This window comes from Perna viridis, chromosome 13 (genome assembly GCF_037379345.1).
Source record: "Perna viridis isolate PV_CMFRI_1.1 ecotype Kerala chromosome 13, ASM3737934v1, whole genome shotgun sequence".
In the NCBI taxonomy this organism is placed as follows: domain Eukaryota; kingdom Metazoa; phylum Mollusca; class Bivalvia; order Mytilida; family Mytilidae; genus Perna; species Perna viridis.
In genome coordinates this window covers 28,761,672-28,784,731 of record NC_142457.1, presented here as the reverse complement: position 1 = coordinate 28,784,731, position 23,060 = coordinate 28,761,672, and the positions used below count along the sequence as shown (strand labels likewise).

The following is a 23,060-nucleotide window of genomic DNA, read 5'->3' as shown; positions in this document are numbered from 1 at the left end:
TGTCTGTCAGACTGTCTGTCCCACTTTGTTGGAGAGACATGTTGTTTTTGTCCTGTCTGTCAGACTGTCTGTCACTCCTTTGTAAGCACTACTCCTTGAATACAACTGAACTAAATGGCATAAAACTGTGTACTGCTTGAAGGCAGGAAGGACATGACATGTAGTTTTGCATGTTACCAAGATGTTTTATACTATAAATATTCTTTGATTTATGCCCCTTTGAACTTAAGAATTCCCAAAATATACAACTGCAGCAGCTTTTCCTCACAACTCCTCTGAAACTACTGTACATAATCTAATGAAACTTTATAGGTAGCACAGTATGAAATAGGACCTGTAGCCTGGCTAATACACTTTGTGTTCCAGGAATTACAGATGCTTCTTTTTTACTTATTAAAGTTATTTTTTTTTATAGTAACTCAATTCATTTTCATTACCTTTTTGTCATGTCATGGAATGAGAGAGAAATATGTTTTTGAGGACAAAACCAACTTTAATCATACACTAGCTTAGAGAGGGAGTCTACTTACCTTTTCCTTCATTCAGTTTATCTGTCAGTTTATTATTCTGTCTATTTGTCTGCCTGTCTGTCACCCTGTTATATGCTCCATCAAACTTTTCTAGGCATGTACAGATATGGAGTTGCTGAGAAATAGACAAAGTTAATAATTTTCTGCTAAACTTTTGGCAAAATAAAAAGCTTTAATGCATTTATGAAAATTCATTTTTAGCTCAACTGGCCGAAGGCTTATGCCATCACTTTGCATCTGTTGTTAGGCATCTGTTGTCAGTTCGTTGTCCATGGACACATTTGCAAAAATCTTCTCTGAAAATACTAGGCTGTTCACTGTTCAGAAAGATACTTATCATGATTATTCTTTAGGGTATTCTGCAAAATATTACTGTTGTTTTTATTTTTATCTGTGAAAAAAACATAGTCGCCATTACTACAAATAGCACATAGTGGTCAATCTCTAGTTTTTTTTTTTCTCAAATATCTCCAAAACCATAAGGTTTAGTTGAATTCTGAAAAGGGTTTAAGTGCTCAGCATGATGAGATCTATCTGTGTACAAATTTTTGTTAATATCCATTGACTGATGTAGGAGTTATTGCCCTTTTTAGCTCATCTGGCCCAAAGGGCCATGTAAGCTATTGCCATTTGCATCACTTGGCATTCATCGTTGTCGTCTGCCGTTTTTTTTCAATGCTCTTCTCCTCTGACATTACTTATCCAATTAGAACTGAACTTGGTATAAATATTTCTTCGGGTGTTCAGCATAGAGCTGTTGTGGGGATTGTTGATTACTCAAAAAACATAGTTACTGAAAAAAGAACATAGGGGTCAGACAGATTTTTTTTTGCATATATCTACAAAACCAAATTTAGCTAAATTCAGACTGCGTAAAGTTGTTTAGTATGATAATTTCTATAAGTGGTCAAATTTTCATGTAAATCTGTTATGCCATGTTGGAATTATTGCTCTCTTCCAATGTTTTTTTGCTATTTTTAATGTTATTTCTTTCAAAAATGTTCTCCTTTGGCACTACTACTAGACCAATAAGAACTAAGCTTGGTATGAATGTTCTTAAGGGTGTTCTACATAGAACTGATATGGGGATTTTTAATCTGTTGAAAAACATGGCTGCTGTTTCTAAAAATAGAACATATATGGGACAGTGAGAAAATATTTGCATTTATCTCTAAAACCATTAGGTTTGGCTAAATTCTGACTGTGGGTAAAAATGTTTAGCATGATGAGATCTATGTGGTCAAATTTTTGTGTTGATCTGTTCAGCCATGTTGGAGGGACATTTTGTCACTTTTTTTCACTAATTACATGTACAAGTAGATTCCGCTTAATTGCATAGCCTATTTGCCAGTAAAAATTATGCAAATAACCGGGCTATTCCTATAACCGAAATTACGATTTTACCGGAAGTGTGAGTTCAGGTAAGACGATGATACTGTGGATCAACCAGGGATATCACTGTTCAACATTTCTGATCTGGTATTTAATTGTTATAGACCTTCACATTGTATTGTTCTTTTATCAATAAATAATAATGTACTTCAAAATTTTTTTTCCTCATAAACTACTGGACAGATTTTATGAAAATTAATATAATTGTTCATAAGGTAATTGAGCATAAGGAGTTTTTATCCTAGAAAAAAACCTAATTGATTTTACAAAAATAGAATGTTGCTTTATAAAACAAGGTGAGCAATTCAGACTCTTTAGAGCCATTAGTTTGTATTCCAAAACGCATGTGGGTTATGAAATCTATAAAATTATTGTAAATAGAATAAGTTTTTTGCTTAAACTCTGATTGATTTTAATTGTAGGGATTTTTCCGTAGAACCATTAAGAAAAGTCTGGTCTACAAGCCTTGTCGTGCAACTAAACAGTGTAAACTGTCAATGGGATCTCGTAACAAATGTCAGTATTGCAGGTTTCAAAGATGTCTGCGGGCTGGCATGTCACAGGATGGTAGGATTTATATTATAGTGATATCACATGGGTATTCTCATATTAAACCTGTTTAAAGTCCAAGTACACCAGTATTGGGTTTAAGTCACCTGTTTTGGACTGAGGCTCAGCTGATCAAAACCCAATTCCACTGTATGATGACTTTGTACAGGATTAATATGGAAATACAGATTTTGGACACACTTCATAGAAATTCAACTTTTTCTTTTGAGAGAAAAAATACTGGTCTATATACATATTTATTGGTCTTAATATGAATTTTAGTGTTCTTTATACAGAATTTACTGGTCTTGATATGGATTTTAGCTGCTCTACTGGAAGTTGATAAATTCCAACTACAATCTATATTTAGACCAGTAAATTCTGTATAAAGACCAGAATTTTTTTCGTAAAAACAACAGTTGAAAGATGATTTTCTATAAATCGGTCAAGTTTTATTGTATTTAAACACATTAGTTAATAAATAAGTTCATAGTCATATGATATTATGGCAGTGTTGTGAAATTCCATATGATAGATAAAGGTTTGAATGATGGGGTGTCTTAGTAGTAGACTATTGTACTCTAACATACTAGGTCAATCAAACTTTTATCATATAAAAATTAAAATAACCATAATTTATTTACTGTCCATTAATAAAACATTATGATTGATAATTCTAATTGGACATTGAAAAAGTGACAAAAACAGATTGTGCTCTATTATCACAATTACATAATTTCTTTTAAACATAAGTATCATTCCATATAAGAATCAAGCAATTGGTGGCACATTATTTTTCTCATTTTGGCCTTTTTTTTCAAATATATTCAATACATGTAGAAAACAACTGAAAAGGTATTCAAATGAACCATGAAGCCTCTGTGATGTAGGTATTTTTTGACTGCTCATATAGGAAAAAGTGAGGGATAATTTTCCTGCTATGAACATAACATACACTTCAGTGGAGGGTATGCTGTATAAATACTTGAATAATGCAATAAAATCTCAGCGTTTTTTCTTCTTGTGCGACACCTTACACACATTTTGCCTGATTCTTAGATAGAGTACTTAAGTTACAAGTACAACATTAAGTTTAACTTAAAAAAAAAATCAGATATTTTGTTTTTTCAACTCTCAGTGATGAGAACTCCCTCTGACATCCTGATGTGTTTTTATGACAAGTTATAGCTAAATCGTTTCAACAAGTTTGGAATTTACTTATGGTTTACTATTTTTGAATTAAATTATACGTTAGGGCGTTTATTGTGTTTCTATATAACTGCTCTTTTTCCATTTTTGAAACGAAGTGAGGAATCCCCACATGAACAATTTCATTGACTTTTTAGCTCTCCTAGCCAAAAGCAGAGTGAGCTATTGCCATCAGTTGGCATCTGTTGTCTGTTAACAATTTAAAAATCTTCTCCTCAGACACTACTCTGTTGTTATGAGTGCTTCTAAAGGTGTTCTAAACAAAATGACCATTTGGATTTTTGATCCCTGAAAAAACAAAGCTGCTGTTACTGAATAGGAACATACTGGTCAGTGAGCCATTTCCAACATATTTCTCTAAAACCATTAGGTGTAGCCAAAATCTTACATAGGATAAATAGAGTAATAGTGTTCAGCATGATGAAATTTATCATTGGTCAAATATTCATTAGAAACTGTTTATCAATGTTGGGAGTTATTATCGGTGCCCTTTTTTAGGCTGCATATTTAAAAAAAAAACAACAGTAATCCTGTCCAAATGTATACCTGACTCCTTAGAAAGCCCTTTTTTACATTGGAAATGTGAAGGAGGATAACTTAAAATACCAAAATGTTTTCTTTGAATAAAAAATATCTTTCATATTTTTTAACTTAAAAGAGCATTAATTTACCCAGGATAATAGTATCAATGAAGTTAATCATCAACCCTGCTTTATGAGATAGGGGATGTCTAGTTTCACAGATCAGACATTACATATTTCCATATTCCAAAACTTAGAATTTGGGGGTACAAATCTTTTTTTTTTTAATTATAAACATGGTTAATTTTCAGCTGTTAGATTTGGTAGAATGCCTAAAGTTGAGCGAGAGAAGTTAATGGCTGACAAAGAAGAATTAGAAGAAAACAGTACAACACGTATCCTAGAGTTACGGTCCTTGGCAGATAGTATTAAACAGTTGTTTAATCAGCATCTCATTGAAGTTTTACATAATTTCCAAAATGATGAGAATGAGGTATGATTTATTTCTGATGACACATAAATGGCTTTACACAGCAAGCTATGATTTATTTCTGAAGACACTTGAAAGGTTTTACATAGCAAGCTTTGATTTATTTCTGAAGACACTTGAAAGGTTTTACACAGCAAGCTTTGATTTATTTCTGAAGACACTTGAAAGGTTTTACACAGCAAGCTATGATTTATTTCTGAAGACACTTGAAAGGTTTTACACAGCAAGCTATGATTTATTTCTGAAGACACTTGAAAGGTTTTACACAACAAGCTATGATTTATTTCTGATGACACATAAAAGTCTTTACACAGCAAGCTATGATTTATTTATGAAGACACTTGAAAGTCTTTACACAGCAAGCTATGATTTATTTCTGAAGACACTTGAAAGTCTTTACACAACAAGCTATGATTTATTTCATTCATTTTTTTATTTATGATTATACTAGTTACTATGAAGTCAGTGATTCGCCCATGCCAGCAGTGTATTGATGGAAAAAAGAGTAGTTGGAAAATAAGGTTTTTTTTTTTTTTTTTTTTTTTATTTCCAACTTGCTACATTTTGTGCAATGACACAAATTGAACTTACATCACAAATATTGTAGTTTTGGGTACTTTGAATTGCATCCGAATTATGAAAAAAAAATCACCATTTGTCAATTTAACAGCCAATCTAAAAATAATTAGAGATTAGGAATCAGTTTCATTGATGTATGGTTAAGCTGTATGTTATTTATGGCAAAAATGTCTTGAGTTTTACATGGTTTAGTTAATACTTTATTTTTTTTATTCTGTATCAATATTCTAACAAGGAGATATTATCATTCTGTATCAATATTTTAACCAGGAGATATCATTCTGTATCAATATTTTAACCAGGAGATATTATCATTCTGTATCAATATTTAACCAGGAGATATTATCATTCTGTATCAATATTCTAACCAGGAGATATTATCATTGTATATACATTTTTTAACCAGGAGAAGGCAGATATGGTAATGACTGACATAGAAAGTGACGAAGATTTTGAAAGATTCAAAATTTATCGTAAATACCAGGAGCTTTTACTTCCTCTAATGGAAGGTACTATAAGATTTGCTAAACAGTTGCCTGGATTCACAGAACTGTCAACATATGATCAAATAACATTGATGAAACAGGCCTCCATGTCTGTATCTCTGGTTGCTGTGAGTAAAAAAAATATTAAATTAATTATATACTGTCTAAAATTTTTGAATAAATGACAAAATAAGGTTCAAATTTGGGACCTGAAAGTACCCCACCTTATGTATAAAACAAATGCACACAAACCATCATAAAATAGGCATATGCTTAAATAAATTATTTATGCATATGTGTAATTTGAATTATGTCTATGCATAAATAATTTAGCAAAGGCAAAAGTTGAAGTTTGCGTATGCATGAATAATTTAGCAGAGGAAAATTTGAATCAAGCATATACATAGATAATTAAGCATTTGCAAAATTTGATTTAAGCATATGCATATATCGAATTAAGCATATGCTTACATGCCTATTTTTTTAATATTCTACACAATCATGCATGTATATATATTTGAATCTTACAATCATGATCCTTAATGATTTGATATGATGATTTATGAATAGGCCTATGTATTATATAATAATAAATTTGTAGACAAAAAATCTTGTATTATATCCCCACTTGCAAAGTGATAGGAGTGTCCAGCCCTTTGTACTTACTGTCTTCCATCTTTCCTCCCTTTCATGGGGAACCTATCTCTTATTCATTTTTCCTCCTATACTCCAATGAATGGACTTGAATGAAACTTTCACAAAATCTTTATGAGATGTTCTCACTTTCTGCAACTCCTATTTAAGATTTTGATCAAAATCAATTTTAGGGGTTTCAGATAACAAATAACAGATATCTACACTCCATCTGTCTGTCATGTTGAGGGGTGTTTACACTCCATCTGTCTGTCATGTTGAGGGGTGTCTACACTCCATCTGTCTGTCATGCTGAGGGTTGTCTACAATCCATCTGTCTGTCATGTTGAGGGGTTTCTACAATCCATCTGTCTGTCATGCTGAGGGATGTCAACACTCCATCTGTCTGTCAATCTGAGAGGTGTAGACACTCCATCTGTTGGTCATGCTGAAGGATGTCTACACTCCATCTGTCTGTCATGTTGAGGATTTGCTACAATCCATCTGTCTGTCATGCTGAGGGGTGTCTACAATCCATCTGTATGTCATGTCTAGGGGAATCTAAATTCCATCTGTCTGTCATGCTAAGGGTTATTTACAATCCATTTGTCTGTCATGCAGAGGTTTGTCTACAATGCATCTGTCTGTCATGCTGAGGGGTGTCTACAATTCATTTGTCTGTCATGCCTAGGGGTATATAAATTCCATCTGTCTGTCATGCTGATGGTTGTCTACAATCCATCTGTCTGTCATGCTGAGGGGTTTCTACAATCCATCTGTCTGTCATGTAGAGGGTTGCCTACAATCCATCTGTCTTGTCATGCTGAGGGGTGTCTACAATTCATTTGTCTGTCATGCCTAGGGGTATCTAAATTCCATCTGTCTGTCATGCTGATGGTTGTCTACAATCCAACGATCTGTCATGCTGAGGGGTGTCTACAATCCAACTATCTGTCATGCTGAGGGGTGTCTACAATCCATCTGTCAGTCATGCTGAGGGGTTTCTACAATCCATCTGTCTGTCATGCAGAGGGTTGCCTACAATCCATCTGTCTTGTCGTGCTGAGGGATGTCTACAATTCATTTGTCTGTCATGCCTAGGGGTATCTAAATTCAGTCTGTCTGTCATGCTGATAGTTGTCTACAATCCGTCTGTCTGTCATGCTGAGGGATGTCTACACTCCATCTGTCAGCCATGATGAGGGGTTTCTATACTCCATCTGTCTGTCATGCCTAGGGGTATCTACACTATATCTGTCTGTCATGTTGTGGAGTGTCTAAATTCCATCTGTCTGTCATGCTTAGGGGTGACTCACTCCATCTGTCTAACATGCTGAGGGTTCTACTCTCCATTTGTCTGTCATGGTGAGGAATGTCAACACTCCATTTTTCTGCCCTGCTGAGGGGTTACAACGTCTATCTGTCAGTCATTCTGATTGGTATCTACGCTCATCTCTTTGTCATACTGAGGGTTGATTACACACCATCTGTCTGTCATGTTGTGGAGTGTCTACACACAATTTGTCTGTCAGGCTGAGGGGTATCTACATTCATTGAATCTGTCATACTGAGAGACACTACACTCCATTAACATCTGTCATGCTCAGGGATTTTTACACCCCATCTGACTGTTATGCTGAGGGGGTCTATACCTCGTCTGTCTGTCATGCAGTAAGACAAGAAATCTAACTGGTGATATCTTGTCTCATCCAAGTGTAAGTACCCCTTTGTGGTTTGGAGCGTTACTATAAGTAATTGTAAATTAAAACAGAAAATATTTCATAGAGATAACAACTTCACCATAGAGTTATAATCAGCTGTTTTTTTCTGCAGACGCAGTTGGTATAGTTTCGCTTTTCACCCTTTGTCCTTAAAGACGCTCTTCCATGGAAACACGTCGCAATTCTGTTTCTTGTTTAGACAAATACTGGTAACCGAGTGGCATTCAAAAAAACTATGGAAAATTGAAATTGCGTGCCATGTGCTATTTCCTGAATGAAATGTAAGAAGAACAAATTTTATTGTGTCTTTTTCTTTTTTAAGACAGTACTTGTTTTTCCTCATAATATGTTTCCTTTTTCAGATGATGTCTTTGGTGGATGAATCAAGTTTCAAGATTCCATCAAAGGAGGAAAATTTTGTCCTTAGTCGAAACATTATCCAGGAAAGTCGGTTCATTAGAGCAGCTTATGGTCAGATGATCAGATATTATGATAAATTGAAAAAATTTGACCTGTTACCATCAGAGGTTGCATTGTTCTGTGCTACTATATGTTTTTCTGGTAAGTTAAATCTTTTCTATTTTTTTTTCCATTTACAAATAAATCAGTGGGTTTTATTCAGACATACTTAATATCTGAACATGAACAGGTGCATTAGGTCAAGCTGGTGCATCAAGTCTTATTTGATTGGCTGTTGTACAAACTGCATTAATACATTAGTGAGTTTCATTAGAAAATTTCCCTTTGAAGCCATATTGTGTGCATGTGCATGAGCAGAAGATCAGTTGGGTGCTTTAAGTCACTTAACACAACATTCTTAAAAAAATCTTGCATTGGAAAAGGCAAAAGGAGTCAATGAGTAACTGATTTACAGGTATTGGTCTTATAAGGTCTTATTTCTTGCTGCCAATCCAGGCTGCTCTTACTCATTTTCAAATCTGACATCTAAGATTCCCTTAAAGATGTCTCTGAACCATATACTGTTAAAAAAGTGTTGTCATCATATCAATTGACATGTGATTCCCCATTATTATCCATAATGCCTCTGATCTGACAGTTTTTTTCTGTTTTAAAGATAGGAGTTCCACACAAATAATAAAATGGTAGGGAGATAATGGATCACCCTGGTGACAGCCTGGCTGTAAATCAAAAGAGGTTGATATGTGTCCATTATTTATAACACAACATTTAGCATGTTTATATAATTCTTCAAACAAGTGTCAAATGGAAAATCCAAAGTTAAAACTTTTTAGTGCATTTATAACAATATCTCATGCTACAGAATCAAAATCTCAAAGTCTATAAACAAAAGTAAACCTTCCTTATTATTTTCTTCCAAAATAATGCATCAAAAGATCATTTAGAAGTCATATATCTCTTTAATCTTTCCCCTCTTTTGGAATACATGTAATCACACTCTCTGAGGCCATAAAAAATGTGTGTTTACTGTCACATGCTGAAAAAAAAAATAGGGTTAGTAAGTTGGTTTTTTTCGGGGGATGGGTGGGGGGAGTTCAGTTGTAGTTTCTTCTTCATAAAGTGCTGGCAGTGCTGACACCAGAATTTCAGAAAATTGCCAATAAACAAATTTCGGGTCACGGTGATGAAATGAGAGTTGGTTGGGTGACCATAAACACACATATTTTTTTTGGCCTGATATTGAAAATCTGAAAAACATCCCTCCTCATAACTAAAACTCAGGGATCTGTATACAAATGGAGCTATATCTCCCCAAAATAATTCATAGAATTCACAAGTGAATCCATCTGACCCTTGACTCTTCCCGTTTGACTTTATTTTAATTTTTTTTGAGTTCAGACACAGTTTTTGATAAGAAATTTCTTTCTTATAAAACTACGGAAGAACTTGAAGCATTTTTCTCCATTCTCATACCAGTTAGCCTTTGATCTAAATGTAAATATTACACCATCTACTATCTTCTCCCACAATTTAATTTTTTTTCTGATAATTTGACCTTCACCTCATCTGATGGATTAATATAAAACTCATTTTCTAAACATAGATTATCATCCTCAATATTTTTCATATGGTTTTTTTCTTCTTTAGATTTTACAATACTGTAAGAAATTGAAATGCTATGTATTTTCATCTCTAAAATTTAAAAATAAAAAAACAAACAAAAAACAATTGATCATTACATTTAAAGCATCATTTATATCACCAGAAGTTTTGTATTCAAGTAAACAATCCTTAACTAAACCATTATAATCTATATCATATAAAAGTTGTGTTTAAACTTCCAATAATCTCTGCCCCATTTAGCTAATGACACAGAGAAAGAAAATGCAATAGCAGAGTGATCAGTCCTGTATCCAGGTATTATATCAACATTCTTTAATAATGAATAGAAATCTGCTGACACCAAAAAATAATCTATTCGACTTTAAGAATGTTGTCGCTATGTAACTTTTCTTACCTGAGGATTACAAGTCCTCCATGGATCTACTAATTAAGATATTTCCATAATTTCTTGAACAACCTAAATTCTTCTCAAATTATGTCCATCATGTAAATTGTTCTGTGTCTAATTATTTCTCTTGTACAAAATTTCAATCACCACATAATATAAAAGATGAATTTTTAAATAATTGGAATATTTTGGAAAATATTACTAAACACTTCATATTCATCATTGTTGTAAGCATAAAGGGATCCTAGTGTTAATCTTTGGCCTTTTTAAGTTAGATCCAACAAAATATATACACCACCAGAGTCAACTAATGTTTCATGGATGTCTACATCAATACCTTGTCCTACCGGTACACCTGGTCCATAATCCTAATTTTTAGTGGAGTCTGAGTTGCTCATTTACTTTTGTTACTTTGCATGTATTATTTTAGTTATTTTATGTTCTTTGTTGTGATTGTCTGTTTTCCATGTCTGGTCTTTGTCCCTGGATAATGTTCTTTTGATTTCCAGTAGAATGTTGGTTCCCTTGATTACTCTTGCATGCATTGTTCTGCTAGCTGTATCTTACAAGAAGCTGATATCAGAAAGCTGTATCCCCACTCTTACAGAAAGCACCCTAAATCACAGCATATTCCCCATCTATTTAAAGCCTCACATCAAAATTGAAATCAATGGATCCATTGGGAAGCAAGATTTTGTAATGAAAACTTTCTCCATCATCTCATTTAATAAACTAGAGACTCAAGAGAGCCTGAATCACTCACCAGGTTAACCATTTGCTTTTTTGAAAAACTTGAGGAATGATACAGGCTAAGTTAAAATCAACTAAATTGTCATATGCAGGAAATGCTTTTAATAGCATTTTTATTACCTGAACCAGAATTCTGCTAAAGGCAACAATTCATGAATAAATAAAAAAAAAAACTGTCTTCCATGTTCTATGTTCCATTTTTAGTATAGGGAGCCATATCTATTCATGGATTAAAAATCACAGCTGCAGTCATTTTGAACACAATACACTAAAGAACAAATATGCTTATTTTCATTAAATGATCTTAAAAAAAACCAACAAAAACTCTTTCGGGGGCAGTAACACCTAAATCAGTTGGCGAATGGATTTGAAAATTTCAGCATAGCTAAGTTTGTCTCATGATGCTGCACAATATTATCATCTGCAATAATGTCGCTACAGCTACAGTTTTGAGTTATTGGCAAAATTTGCCTTTTGACCCTTATGTTCTTTTTTAGTCAAGTGGTCTTGTTTTTCACAGAACAAAAATCCAACAATGTTTACTTTGAAGTTCCATATAGAATAGTTGTCTTGAATACCGGTACTCCAATCAAATTTCAATGTTATGTACAATAGCCAAATGCATCATCTTGTTTTTATGTATCTGTGTTTATGTCTGTTATTTCCTATTTTGTATTTGCTCTTTATTATTATGTTTATAGTAGTCATGACAGAAGAAATCAAAATATTTTCCATAAATGTTAGGGTTTTTTTGTTAAAACAAGAAAAGGAGGATTGATGTCTTTATTTTGGTTAGGGACAAATTTTATGATTTATTTGTTTCTAAGGGACACACAGTACAAAGAATATTGAAGAAGATTTTGAGGATGAATGGGTTTTTAAAATTAATTTCAGTCATTATATGTATATTGTTAAAGAGTTATCAAGGGAACCAAAATTCTAGAGGAAATCAAAAGAATGTAATCCAGGGACGAAGACCAGACATGGATGTCAGAAAAACACAACAAAGAACACAAAATAACTAAAATCATACATACTAAGTAACAAAAGCAAATAAACAACTCCGACTCCACTAAAAACTGGGAGCATAGGCCAGGTGTACCGGTAGGGTAAGCATCCTCTGCTCATAAAAAGTCGAGTTCGGGGAAGACGAAAGAGGAAAGGAAAACTATGACATGTTGAACAAATCAGTTTTCGAGGTGCAGATGGACACATTGTAACTATCCACGAGTTCGTTATGCAACTTAAGACAAATTTTCTTTAAGGACCAGACTATTTACATATGGGGTCAGACATTAACTGTAACCTCCATGTAACAACTTAAAAACTTTCATAAGTAAAAAAAACCTACCGTTGCTATGACAACCAACCTTGGGAGTTCGCCATGACACCCATACATCATCATATTCTTCTAGCCAACAGTGTAACTTTCGGATGATGTTTCAGTAAATATTTACCGAAAGATTACCTTAACCTTTGAATTCTTTGAGCATGTTCACTACCACAATACAGTATTATAAATTAGAATCTTGGAAAATAGAATTGAAGTTATTATTCAGCATAATTTGGATGATATTAAAATAGTAAAGTAAAGTTGTATGTACTAATTAGGAAAAGGATAAAGTTATTTTTACATGGATATAATAAAGTCACTTTTATATTTACAATTCAGAATTTTCAAGAGGAAAGATTCCAATTGGTACTGTATAAATGTGTTTAAATGTGTTTATAATCATGCCAAGCTTATACATATGTCTGCTATACAAATAATATATATTCATTTGCTTTGTAGAAAATCCATTCCTGCAAAATGCTGAGACAGTTGATAAGATGCAGCAAGAACTTCTGCAGGCACTGAGGTTAGAACTCAAACACAATCATCCAAAACAACGTCATCTATTTCCTAATTTGGTGATGACTGTGACAGACCTTCGTCAGACAGTTGAAGCTTTTGGACAAAATATTAGGATTGGCATCATAGACAGAACAGAAGATCTTTCAGATACTGCTCCACTTATCAAAGAAATGTTTAATTTATCATGAACTGGTGACCTCACACAATTATTTTGCTACTGATTTACATATATCATTGATTTAAACAGAAACTTGCATTTGACATTAATATATATATAGTGCTATATTTATGTGTGAAACAGATCATAGATTCAAGATCAGATAGATCCTATCTTTAAATTACTGTCATTATTATTATGAATATAGTTTATCAGAAACATTTATGGCAAGCCAAAGTGGACAAAAATCAATATTTTGTAATATTAGAAAATGCTAATTTTGTCCACTTTGGCTTGCCATAAACATTACTTTTTACGAGAACTGTATAATTAACTGAAATCAACAGTCAGTTGAGGAATGATAGTGATATAACTTGCTCAAGCTTCATATGATATCTTGATTCTATGGTCGTAATTTGACCCTGACCTTGCCATGTTTGATCTTAAGTTCTGGTGACCTCAGACATATTACCTCAAAGAGGCATTTTACAGTGAAATAATTACTTAGTAGATAAGTTAAATATTTATTTTTAGATACTTTTTGTGATTATGTGAAAATGCTTTTGTTTTAGTATCTTATTTGGGTTTGTAACAAGGAGCATGTATATAAGTGGGTCGTCCATGCTTGCGTAGAAAAAGTCTTCTACTTATGTTGTGTGTAAAATATATGTAATATACCTCTACAATAGTTGTATAATAATATTGGTGTTGATATTTAGATAAGTGCAATCTATTCTTCCCGGTGACAAAATGTTTTGTATTATTTGTATTTGTTAACTTTACTAAGCTCCATGCAGCGGCAGGTGTTCGTTTTCTCTTTTACTGACCACTGCCGACAGGCCTTTTGAAATTCTCGGACATTACTCAAATCAAACGTTGTTTGACAATTGGAGAATGTCGCCTAAAATCATTAACTTTTTCCTGACTGGTCAAGATTCTTGAAATTTCTGAGCGGGCTGGCTGCAGTGTTTAGAGTGAATTTTGAACGTCAGACGTTGTTTTGGAGCTTGGTACTTTACATGTTATTGTTATAATCAACCTGGTGATTTTTGATATACCCATGTTTTTTACAGTTTATCCGGTGAAAATCTTTACTTTGTTAAATACTATTTTGTACATGTGTATATACTCAAGAAATATGGTCTTAGGGTACCCCTATGATGGACAAAGCTCAATGTCATATTTTAGACAAAACAGCGCCTCCGCACTTTCAGCTACTTCCTTTTCAACAATTTTCGTCACTTCTGTCACAATAGTTTTTAGCCATTCATAGTTCTGGTCTTACAGTCTACATGTAATATAGGACATCACTGACACTCCCTCCATATAACTTAGTACTTTACTTTACTGCAAGAGTTAATAAATTATTTTCAAATTGTAAATATTATTTAAGATATTTTCAATTGAGGTGAAGTAATGAAAAATTAATACACCTATTTTTGTAGGCAGGATTTATTATTGTGTTTCCTTGTCCACACATTCTTTTTTCTCAATTCACACCATATTTTAAAAATACTTCTACCAAATTGCTTGAGTTTTGGGGAATTTTACATTCTATTATTGTCAATATTTATGAAATTCAGAGTTTTCATTTTGAAGACAGGGACTTCATTAATTCATAAAAAGGATTTGCTGTTGTTGGACTTTCAAAAACATTTGAAATAGTTTATTTCTACTGCCAGGTTTTATATAAATATCTGATTTTATGTTTTCAAGTTAAAGGATTTTATTCATAAAAAAAATCTTTATTTCTATTTATATAAGATATCCCTTTCTATTTTTGTAGATAATTAAAGTCAAATTATGGGAATTAATTCATACAAATATTGGGCATTTTCCATTGTATTTGGACTTTCATTCAAAGACACGTCTATCAAAAAGAGGCCTGAAACAGGCATTTGCCTTAAGTCTGGACAATAACTTGAATTTAAAGTGAATGGATCTCATATAAATTTTACTACAAGGTGTCATACCACAAAATGAAGACTGTGATTAATATTTGTGGTTGTTAAGACAGCCTAGTAAGAACTGGTGTCCACTAAGGGGCTGGAAATTACAAGGTGCCATACCCCCGAAGGAAGGTCGGGATTGATCTGATGTTTAACTCGAACCAATTAGGAATAATGGCCAAAATGTGACAACATCGATTCTGGTCAAATCCTGTGTCAGGTGTCTAATTGTTATCAAAGCCATATCAAGTATGAATGGTGTGTCCATACTTGCCCCAACTGGTCAGGAGTTGCATCAAGCTGCGCCCTTCAAAGCATGTTATTTTTCAGATGTTTGTGTTTCTTTTTGTGATAGATTGTGTATAACTGATAAAAATAGGTACATGTATTTGGAAAATGACCTACCATATAATATCGAGTACATAATCATTTGCTGTTTCTCCTCTTCTGTCAAAACTAAATGATAACATGTTAATTCAATTACTAATATTCACAACTATTAATGCATTGTTTTGCTATTTATAATGTAAACTATGATTGCTCATTAGTAACATTCCTTGTAATCTTTGTTACTAAATATATGTATCTGTATAAAATGAAAATGTGATGTTTGTTTAAGGATAGTTTGTAGATTAATTTAAGTGAATGGATTCCTCAGAAATGGAACCAGAAGGTTCCATACTACAAACGTAAGGTTTGGTATTGAGGTATTTGGCCTTAAGCTACGGTCAACTTCATTAAAAGCTGTAAGTGTAAAATTGATCATAATTTCAGCAATGACCTCACAAGGATATTTTCAATCATGATGTCATTTATTACGATTAATTTGACACTTAGCAACTCGGTGGGTGTTTCTAGAAAAGCAGAGGACACTTGCCCTGCCGGTGCACCTGGTCTATGCTCACAGTTTTTAGTGGAGTCCGAGTTGCTCATTTATTTTTGTTACTTTGTACGTATGATTTTAGTTACTTTATGTTCTTTTGTTGCGTATGTCTGTTTTCCATATTTGGTCTTCGTCCCTGGATTAAATTGTTTTGATTACCGCTATAACCCTGGTTCCCTTGATTACTCTTTCTGAGATATAATAATGTAGCTCGTGGTGTCTAAAGGATGTGAGTACCAAGCTAGATAGATTATATATAGCCTGATGACCTACTAATATTTATTTTTAAAGAATGTTTTGATAAAAGACATATAAAATTACAATTTGTACTTAATTTGTAGAAGAAAACTAAATGGACATCCTAATTATCCTCACCTGAATCCTTACCTTAAGTAAACTTATTCTGTTATCAAAATAAAATTCTGACAAGTTGTTACAACATCAAGATCATTTTTGTAGGCCAGTCTGTCTAGACGTATGATACTGGTGTAAGTTCATCTGTCCGTACGTCCATTGTTCACATTTTGCACAATAACTCAAAAATGTTGTCACCAATTTTCGTGAAACTTCGTGAAATGGGGTGGTTTTATGTTTTTGGAATATAACTCAACAACCCCAGCATTAGTGTCATTTAAACTTGGGTGAATTATTAACTTGTATTGATGTATGGTCCTTTTTTTGGAGATTTCTGATTTTATTATTTATAAAAAGGGGAGGATTTCAATTTTTAGTGGAATTTCAGAATTGCTCATTTACTTTTGTTACTTTGTATATATTATTTTAGTTCTTCTATGTTCTTTGTTGTGTTTGTCTCTTTTTCATGTCTGGTCTTAAAATGTCCCTGGATTACATTATTTTGATTCCCTCTAGAGTCTTTGTTCCCTTGATTACTTTCAGTTATAACTCAGTAGTGGATGCACATATTTTCATAAAACTTGAAAATACTTTATTACTGTTGAAGTTAACTCCTCTTTTATTTGTTTTGAATTTCTGTTATTGAGTTTTTGGACTTAATTCATTAAAAAGTGGGAATTTCTCTTAATAAAGTCAAAGCACTTCAATCAGTCTTCATGTAGCTTTGTGGATTTTTTTTCTTATTTTATTAATGTAAGCTTCTTTTAGTCTTTTATATATTTTCTGTCAAATATTTAATCACAATCAAATTAAGAGCCGTATCAAGCTTTTTATTTTTTTTGTCCATATTTGTCCCATTTGTTCAGAGTTCGACCTCTGAGGATGTTTCTAGGTGCACTTTGTGAAACATTTTATAATTTTTATATTTTCAGTTTTTTCTTGGTTGGGGTGATGGGGGATGGGGGTTGATAATGGTTGTTTTAAATACTGTTTGTATAAAAATCATGATATTAATATTAACATTGTGATTGAAACTAAAACTTGATTTGTTGTTGTATGCAGTTGTCCATCATTGACCTTTGTTATTTGCTATTGAACATGGTTATCAACCATGTTGTCTACCGTTAAACATTGTTGTCATTCATTGACTTTTGTTGTCTACCGTTAAACATGGTTGTCATTCATTGACTTTTGTTGTCTACCGTTAAACATGGTTTTCATTCATTGACTTTTGATGTCTACCGTTAAACATGGTTGTCATTCATTGACTTTTGATGTCTAATGTTAAACATGGTTGTCATTTATTGACTTTTGTTGTCTACCGTTAAACATGGTTGTCATTCATTGACTTTTGTTGTCTACCGTTAAACATGGTTGTCATTCATTGATCTGTGATGTCTACCGTTAAACATGGTTGTCATTCATTGACTTTTGTTGTCTAATGTTAAACACAGTTGTTGTTGTCTATTTATGGATTTAGGCATAAAACTATTTATGAAAGTCAATGTAGTCTCCTTAGAAATAGAGCTATGATATCTTTTTTTTTTCCTGATACTTGTGCATTAGGTCCCTTGATTCAATGCAATGAAGGTGCAATGAATATAACCACGAGTGACCTTTTGTCCTCTGTTTGATAGTAAATATTGTGTTCTGGAAATGACATATATGACTAAAATATAAAAAAAAGTAATGTTAAAATTATTTGGAAATTTATCAATGTGGCTTGGGAATTTCAAACCCTTCCCCCATCCCTACATTCCTACCTTTTCTCTTACTTTCCTCGTTATTCAAAAGTTAAATTGAAAAAAAACTGAATTAAAATAGGTAATATACCAACCCTCTGTCCTGTCACTGGAAAAACACTGCAATACAAAAACAACAAGAGTGGAAATTGGAATTGGTGACAATTTGAACGAGGACCAGTCATACAAATCCAATGTAGCAGCAACCCTGTTTGAACTTGATAATCTGCAAATTTGTCTCATTTTACTGTAACCAAACATTCTGCATATACCTTAGTTTTCTCATCTTTAATGTATTGATATGAAGGATTTAGGTAGATCAACCTAAATTGATGTGCTGCGGTCCATTATTGGTGACCTTAAGCTTTGACTTTGAACTCAAGGTTAAATTAATCAATTTTGCATGACTGATTCCTGTCCAAGCTGTAACTTTTTTCTATATTTAAAATTTTTATTGCTATTAGACTTTTGACACAGGATAAGAATTGACTAGAATCGGAGTGGCCACATTTCGGTCCCTTATTCCTATGTGGTTCTAAAATCAATCCCTTCCTTCTTTTGGGTTACGGCAACTTAATTGTAGTACAATTTCAAAGCGCTCCATTCTCTTTACTCAGGTTACCATCCAGATGTCAGAAAAAAACGGTTTCTGTGTTCTTATTCTTACTTAACTCAAGTCACAATCCCTACAAACAATCTATCTTGCACTTCTTTTCTGTGGTGTGATGGGACCTTGTAATACAATGTCAAAAGATACCAATTAAATAATAGTCAAGTTATTGTCCTACTTTCCCTAAACGTAAAGTCTTCGACCTCTGTGGTCATATCAATTTTGCCATGCGAAGCATTCTATTGTCTTTTGGTATATGCTTTTGAAATTTTGCATGATGGACGAGACGATGTGCCAAGAATCACGTGGTCTTTAACCTTGAACTTTGACTCAAAGATAAAAAAAATGTATTTATAGAGGATATACAACACTTTCATCGGATTCCGAGATGGAGTACAACTCAATTATATGAGGACGCTTACCCTACTGGTGCACCTGGTCCATGCTTCCAGTTTTTAGTGGAGTTCGAGTTGCTCATTTCTTTTGTTAATTTGTATGTATGATTTTAGTTACTTTATGATCTTTGTTGTGTATGTCTGTTTTCCATGTCTGGTCTTTGTCCCTGAATTACATTCTTTTGATTTTCGCTATAACCTTGGTTCCCTTGATTTTACTCTTTGACTGTCTGTATGTAGTAAATTTCCGGAAGACATGACTTACTTGCGTACAGTTTGTAATGTAGTATGTTTTTGTGGAAGAAATGCGTGTTAAGTGCTTAAAGTCTGTTTATATGTAGTAAGAATTTTTGGAAGACACTTTTTTTCCGTCACAGTTTTCTCAGCAACTACTCATCACAGCGTTTGAAATATTCTTTCTGTATGTATGCCATAGGAGGGGATTTATTTTCGGAAAATTCGACACCTACTTCCTGTTTACCTAAGTCTTTGTTTATTTTTGACATAAAACTTCTCGAGACTATGACTTCCCTTGGAAGGCATGACTTCTGACTTTATATATAAAGCTTAGTCTGGACACTTGGAATAGACTAGGTTTTAAAATATAAATGAAAATAGTTATTTATCCCAGTATTCTGTTATTGATTGTATAGCTTAGTATCTTTAACCTTTTAACCTACATATCTTCATCAGTAATAATCAATATCTTGAAGAAAAACATAAAATTAAAATAATAATAATAAAAAAAGTATTTGTTATCGGGAGAACTTGATCACAGTCCATTAGACCAATTTGATTAGAGGACTCCATGATGCATATGATGCAGTCTGTAAGCTTCATTTTAAAAAGCTTCCTGCAGATTTCAAAATTTACCTTTCCCAATGCCTGATTTTAAACGTTGTACCTTTTTTTACTACCTTTTTAGTTCTGATTTTTCATAAACTATTTTTATTTTAGCAATCAACAATTGTGTAATAATTGTCTTAAATGTTAGTCGAATTGTTTTCTTTGATGATTTATAAACCATTTAATGAGATAAAATTATATATATATATTTACATATAACTTCAACAATTTTACTTATGCAGTCCTCAATATATGTAGTTCGAATCAAAGTTGTATGTTCATTATAATCTGTTTGTAACATTTTTGTAGATGTTCAAATCTCAAACATAGTTATTACTTCAAATTTGGAGAAGCTTAAGAAGGTAGACCTAGGGGAAGGGATACGACTCATTCAAATCATTGGAACGTTTGTATTTAAGCATCAAAGTAACTTGTACTGTTTTCATTCTTTTTCAAATGAAATGTTGATAGGCTTTGGTGAAATTGAATATGATATAAACATATCATTGATTTCAAGAGTTATTTCCCTAACCCTAGGTCTACCTCCTTAATATATCTAAAATGAACCAACTTTGCTATATTGTTGTTAACCTTTTCATTCTGACAATTTTGGGACATGTAGTAACATTATGGGGTTATTACTTTTACTGTTTAGAAATAAGGGGTATTATAGACATTTACTTATGTCCCTACAATAACTGAAGGAAAGTGTATGCTTCAACGAAAAGAAGCTGTTGGGGGACTGCGACTTGAATTATTAAGGCAATGTTAGTCAGTAAAAAACAACCACGAGGTTAATTTAAAACTTTGAAACTATTAGGAAGGGGTTTATACAAGATGTAACATGTAATTAACCATTTGAAAATAAGGGACTAAATATAAAAGTCTTTTTTTTATTATTATTTCAGTACAAATTCTAAAACAGTGCAGGGATCTCTTTAAAATTGAACCCCACAAGTCCCCCATTAATTCACTTAGTTTAAAAAACTTATTTCTTGACAATTTTCTATGGGATTATTTTATCTTGGAAAAACTAAATCTCAATATGATTTTATTTTATTATTTTTTGTAGATATCTTTTGAAATGACTGTTAAACATTAAAAACCGTAAAGTGGTCTGGGGTTTTGTCGCTTTTGTGCCCTGACAATGGCTTGAGTATAAGTGTATAAGATAAATCTCTATGATATTATAGTGCCACACATGGAATGATGGGATATATTTAAGGGGTTGTGTTTTGAACTGTTTAGGAATAGGAGCAAAAAGGATCAAAAACATTTTCCTGGTGCTCTGACAATAATTTAAGTAAAAGTAAAAGTATGGATCTCTTTGAAACCATACGACAAAGTGCCATAACACGAGGTTAATTTGGGTGTTGTGGTATGAACTGTGAAGTATCAGGTCGAAGATGGAATACAGCTTTTTTGAAACCCTGGCGTGAAAGTCCGAATATCATTTGTACATATCATTAAGATCAGATGATTTCAACGAGTTAGGGCCACTGTGTATACGACTATATCTAAATTACTTAAGTATTTTTTTTGTGATTTCAACTTAAAGATTAAGACTTCCTGTTTTTTGTTTGTAGCTTATAAAAATTGCAAATTTAAGCCAGGAATGTAGTGAATTAGATTATCCAGGCGTATTTTTTCCATGATATAAGTAGATTGTTTTCATAAAATGGTCGGAAGGTGTAATGTATTAAATTTCTGATATTGCTCACATTCTATAGTTATACAAGTGTTAACCATTGTTTAATGTCTGTTTCATCGAATAAATACTTTTCTACAGTATGCATTGTGTCTATCAAATATAAATGCCTATTCATCGTTATATATAAATAATATATTTTTGACTTAGATTTATGAAAAGGAAACATAAGGACAAAAAGAATCAATTTGTTAGTTTCTTATCAATTACTTAATAAACTTGCAGGGCGCTCTATGAAATTATACTACAAGGTTCCGTTCTACAATAGATATTGATGGATTTAAAAGGCATGGTCCTTACATTGAATTACGGACCAGGAAATAAAAAGGGTAAAAGGGAACATTTTTGTTCAACTTTACAAAAGTTCTTTGACCAATTTTATTTTGGTTAGAATTATATGCTGTTCTAGACAAGTAATTATATACATAATTGAGATTTGTATCAAACTGTAATGACAAAAGGCATGTAATCCGACTGGGACACCTTACAGACTGCGAGTCTTGTGATTTGTGTGCATTTAATATGTGTTGATTATTTTGGCTTAAAGTTACTGTCAGTGTCAACAAATGTTTTTTATATGTGTACCATTTTATATGATGAAAAAATCATTGAACTTGGTCGTATGTATAATATATATATTAATATTAGATCAGCTAAGAATGTAGGTAAAAGAAATTCATTACACCGCATGCATTCAATGTGATGCGATTCAAATAAAAAAAAAAATTAAAAAAACAAGAAAACAAGAAATTTGCAATTTAAAAGCTCCGAAACAGCGTCTGACATTCGAAATTCACTTTTGACGCTGCAGTCAGTCCTCACAGAATATGCAAGAACTGTGCAAAGTCGGGAAAAGTTGAATTAATTTACGCGATTGTATAATTTCGAAAGGTCTCTCTGCAGCGGTTAGTAAGAGAGGACACGAACGTCTGCCGCTGCGTGGAGCTTGAAAACTTGCGAGTTGTAGAATATGCTATTGATATTGTATTTTTTTCAACATTTGACAAAAATGCAGTATTTGTGCTAGTATGAAAAATGATATATCGGGACTAAACTATTTTTTGCTGAATAACCCTCAGACATATGACAGAATGCGAAATTGCCTCGAACTGACCCATCCCGCCTAATTTTTCATATACTTGGTCAAAAGTTTTCATTGTATTTACCTAGGTTTTTTTTATGTTCAACAGGTCTACATAAAGGGCTTATTTAAGACCTTATACATACACATTTTACTTTATAAAGGTCTGGCGTGGCGTGGAAAGGCTGTG

The 23,060-nt window shown here is 32.8% G+C and overlaps 1 protein-coding gene across 3 annotated transcripts in view; it reads left to right on the top strand.

Moving 5' to 3' along the window:
• LOC148600229 (peroxisome proliferator-activated receptor gamma-like) overlaps positions 1-21,872 on the top strand; it is a 33,426-nt gene extending 11,554 nt beyond the window's left edge. For 2 of the 3 annotated variants that reach the window (XM_088557334.1, XM_088557333.1), the window contains exons 4-8: positions 2,345-2,489; positions 4,513-4,694; positions 5,677-5,883; positions 8,472-8,670; positions 13,083-21,872. In XM_088557334.1, the coding sequence (XP_088413460.1) occupies positions 2,345-2,489; positions 4,513-4,694; positions 5,677-5,883; positions 8,472-8,670; positions 13,083-13,333 (984 nt within the window). In that variant the 3' untranslated portion in view covers positions 13,334-21,872. Of the gene's footprint in view, positions 1-2,344; positions 2,490-4,512; positions 4,695-5,676; positions 5,884-8,471; positions 8,671-9,184; positions 9,307-13,082 lie in introns of those variants that run through there. The other variant, XM_088557335.1, reaches the window with a different exon arrangement.
• Positions 21,873-23,060: the final 1,188 nt, after the last annotated feature.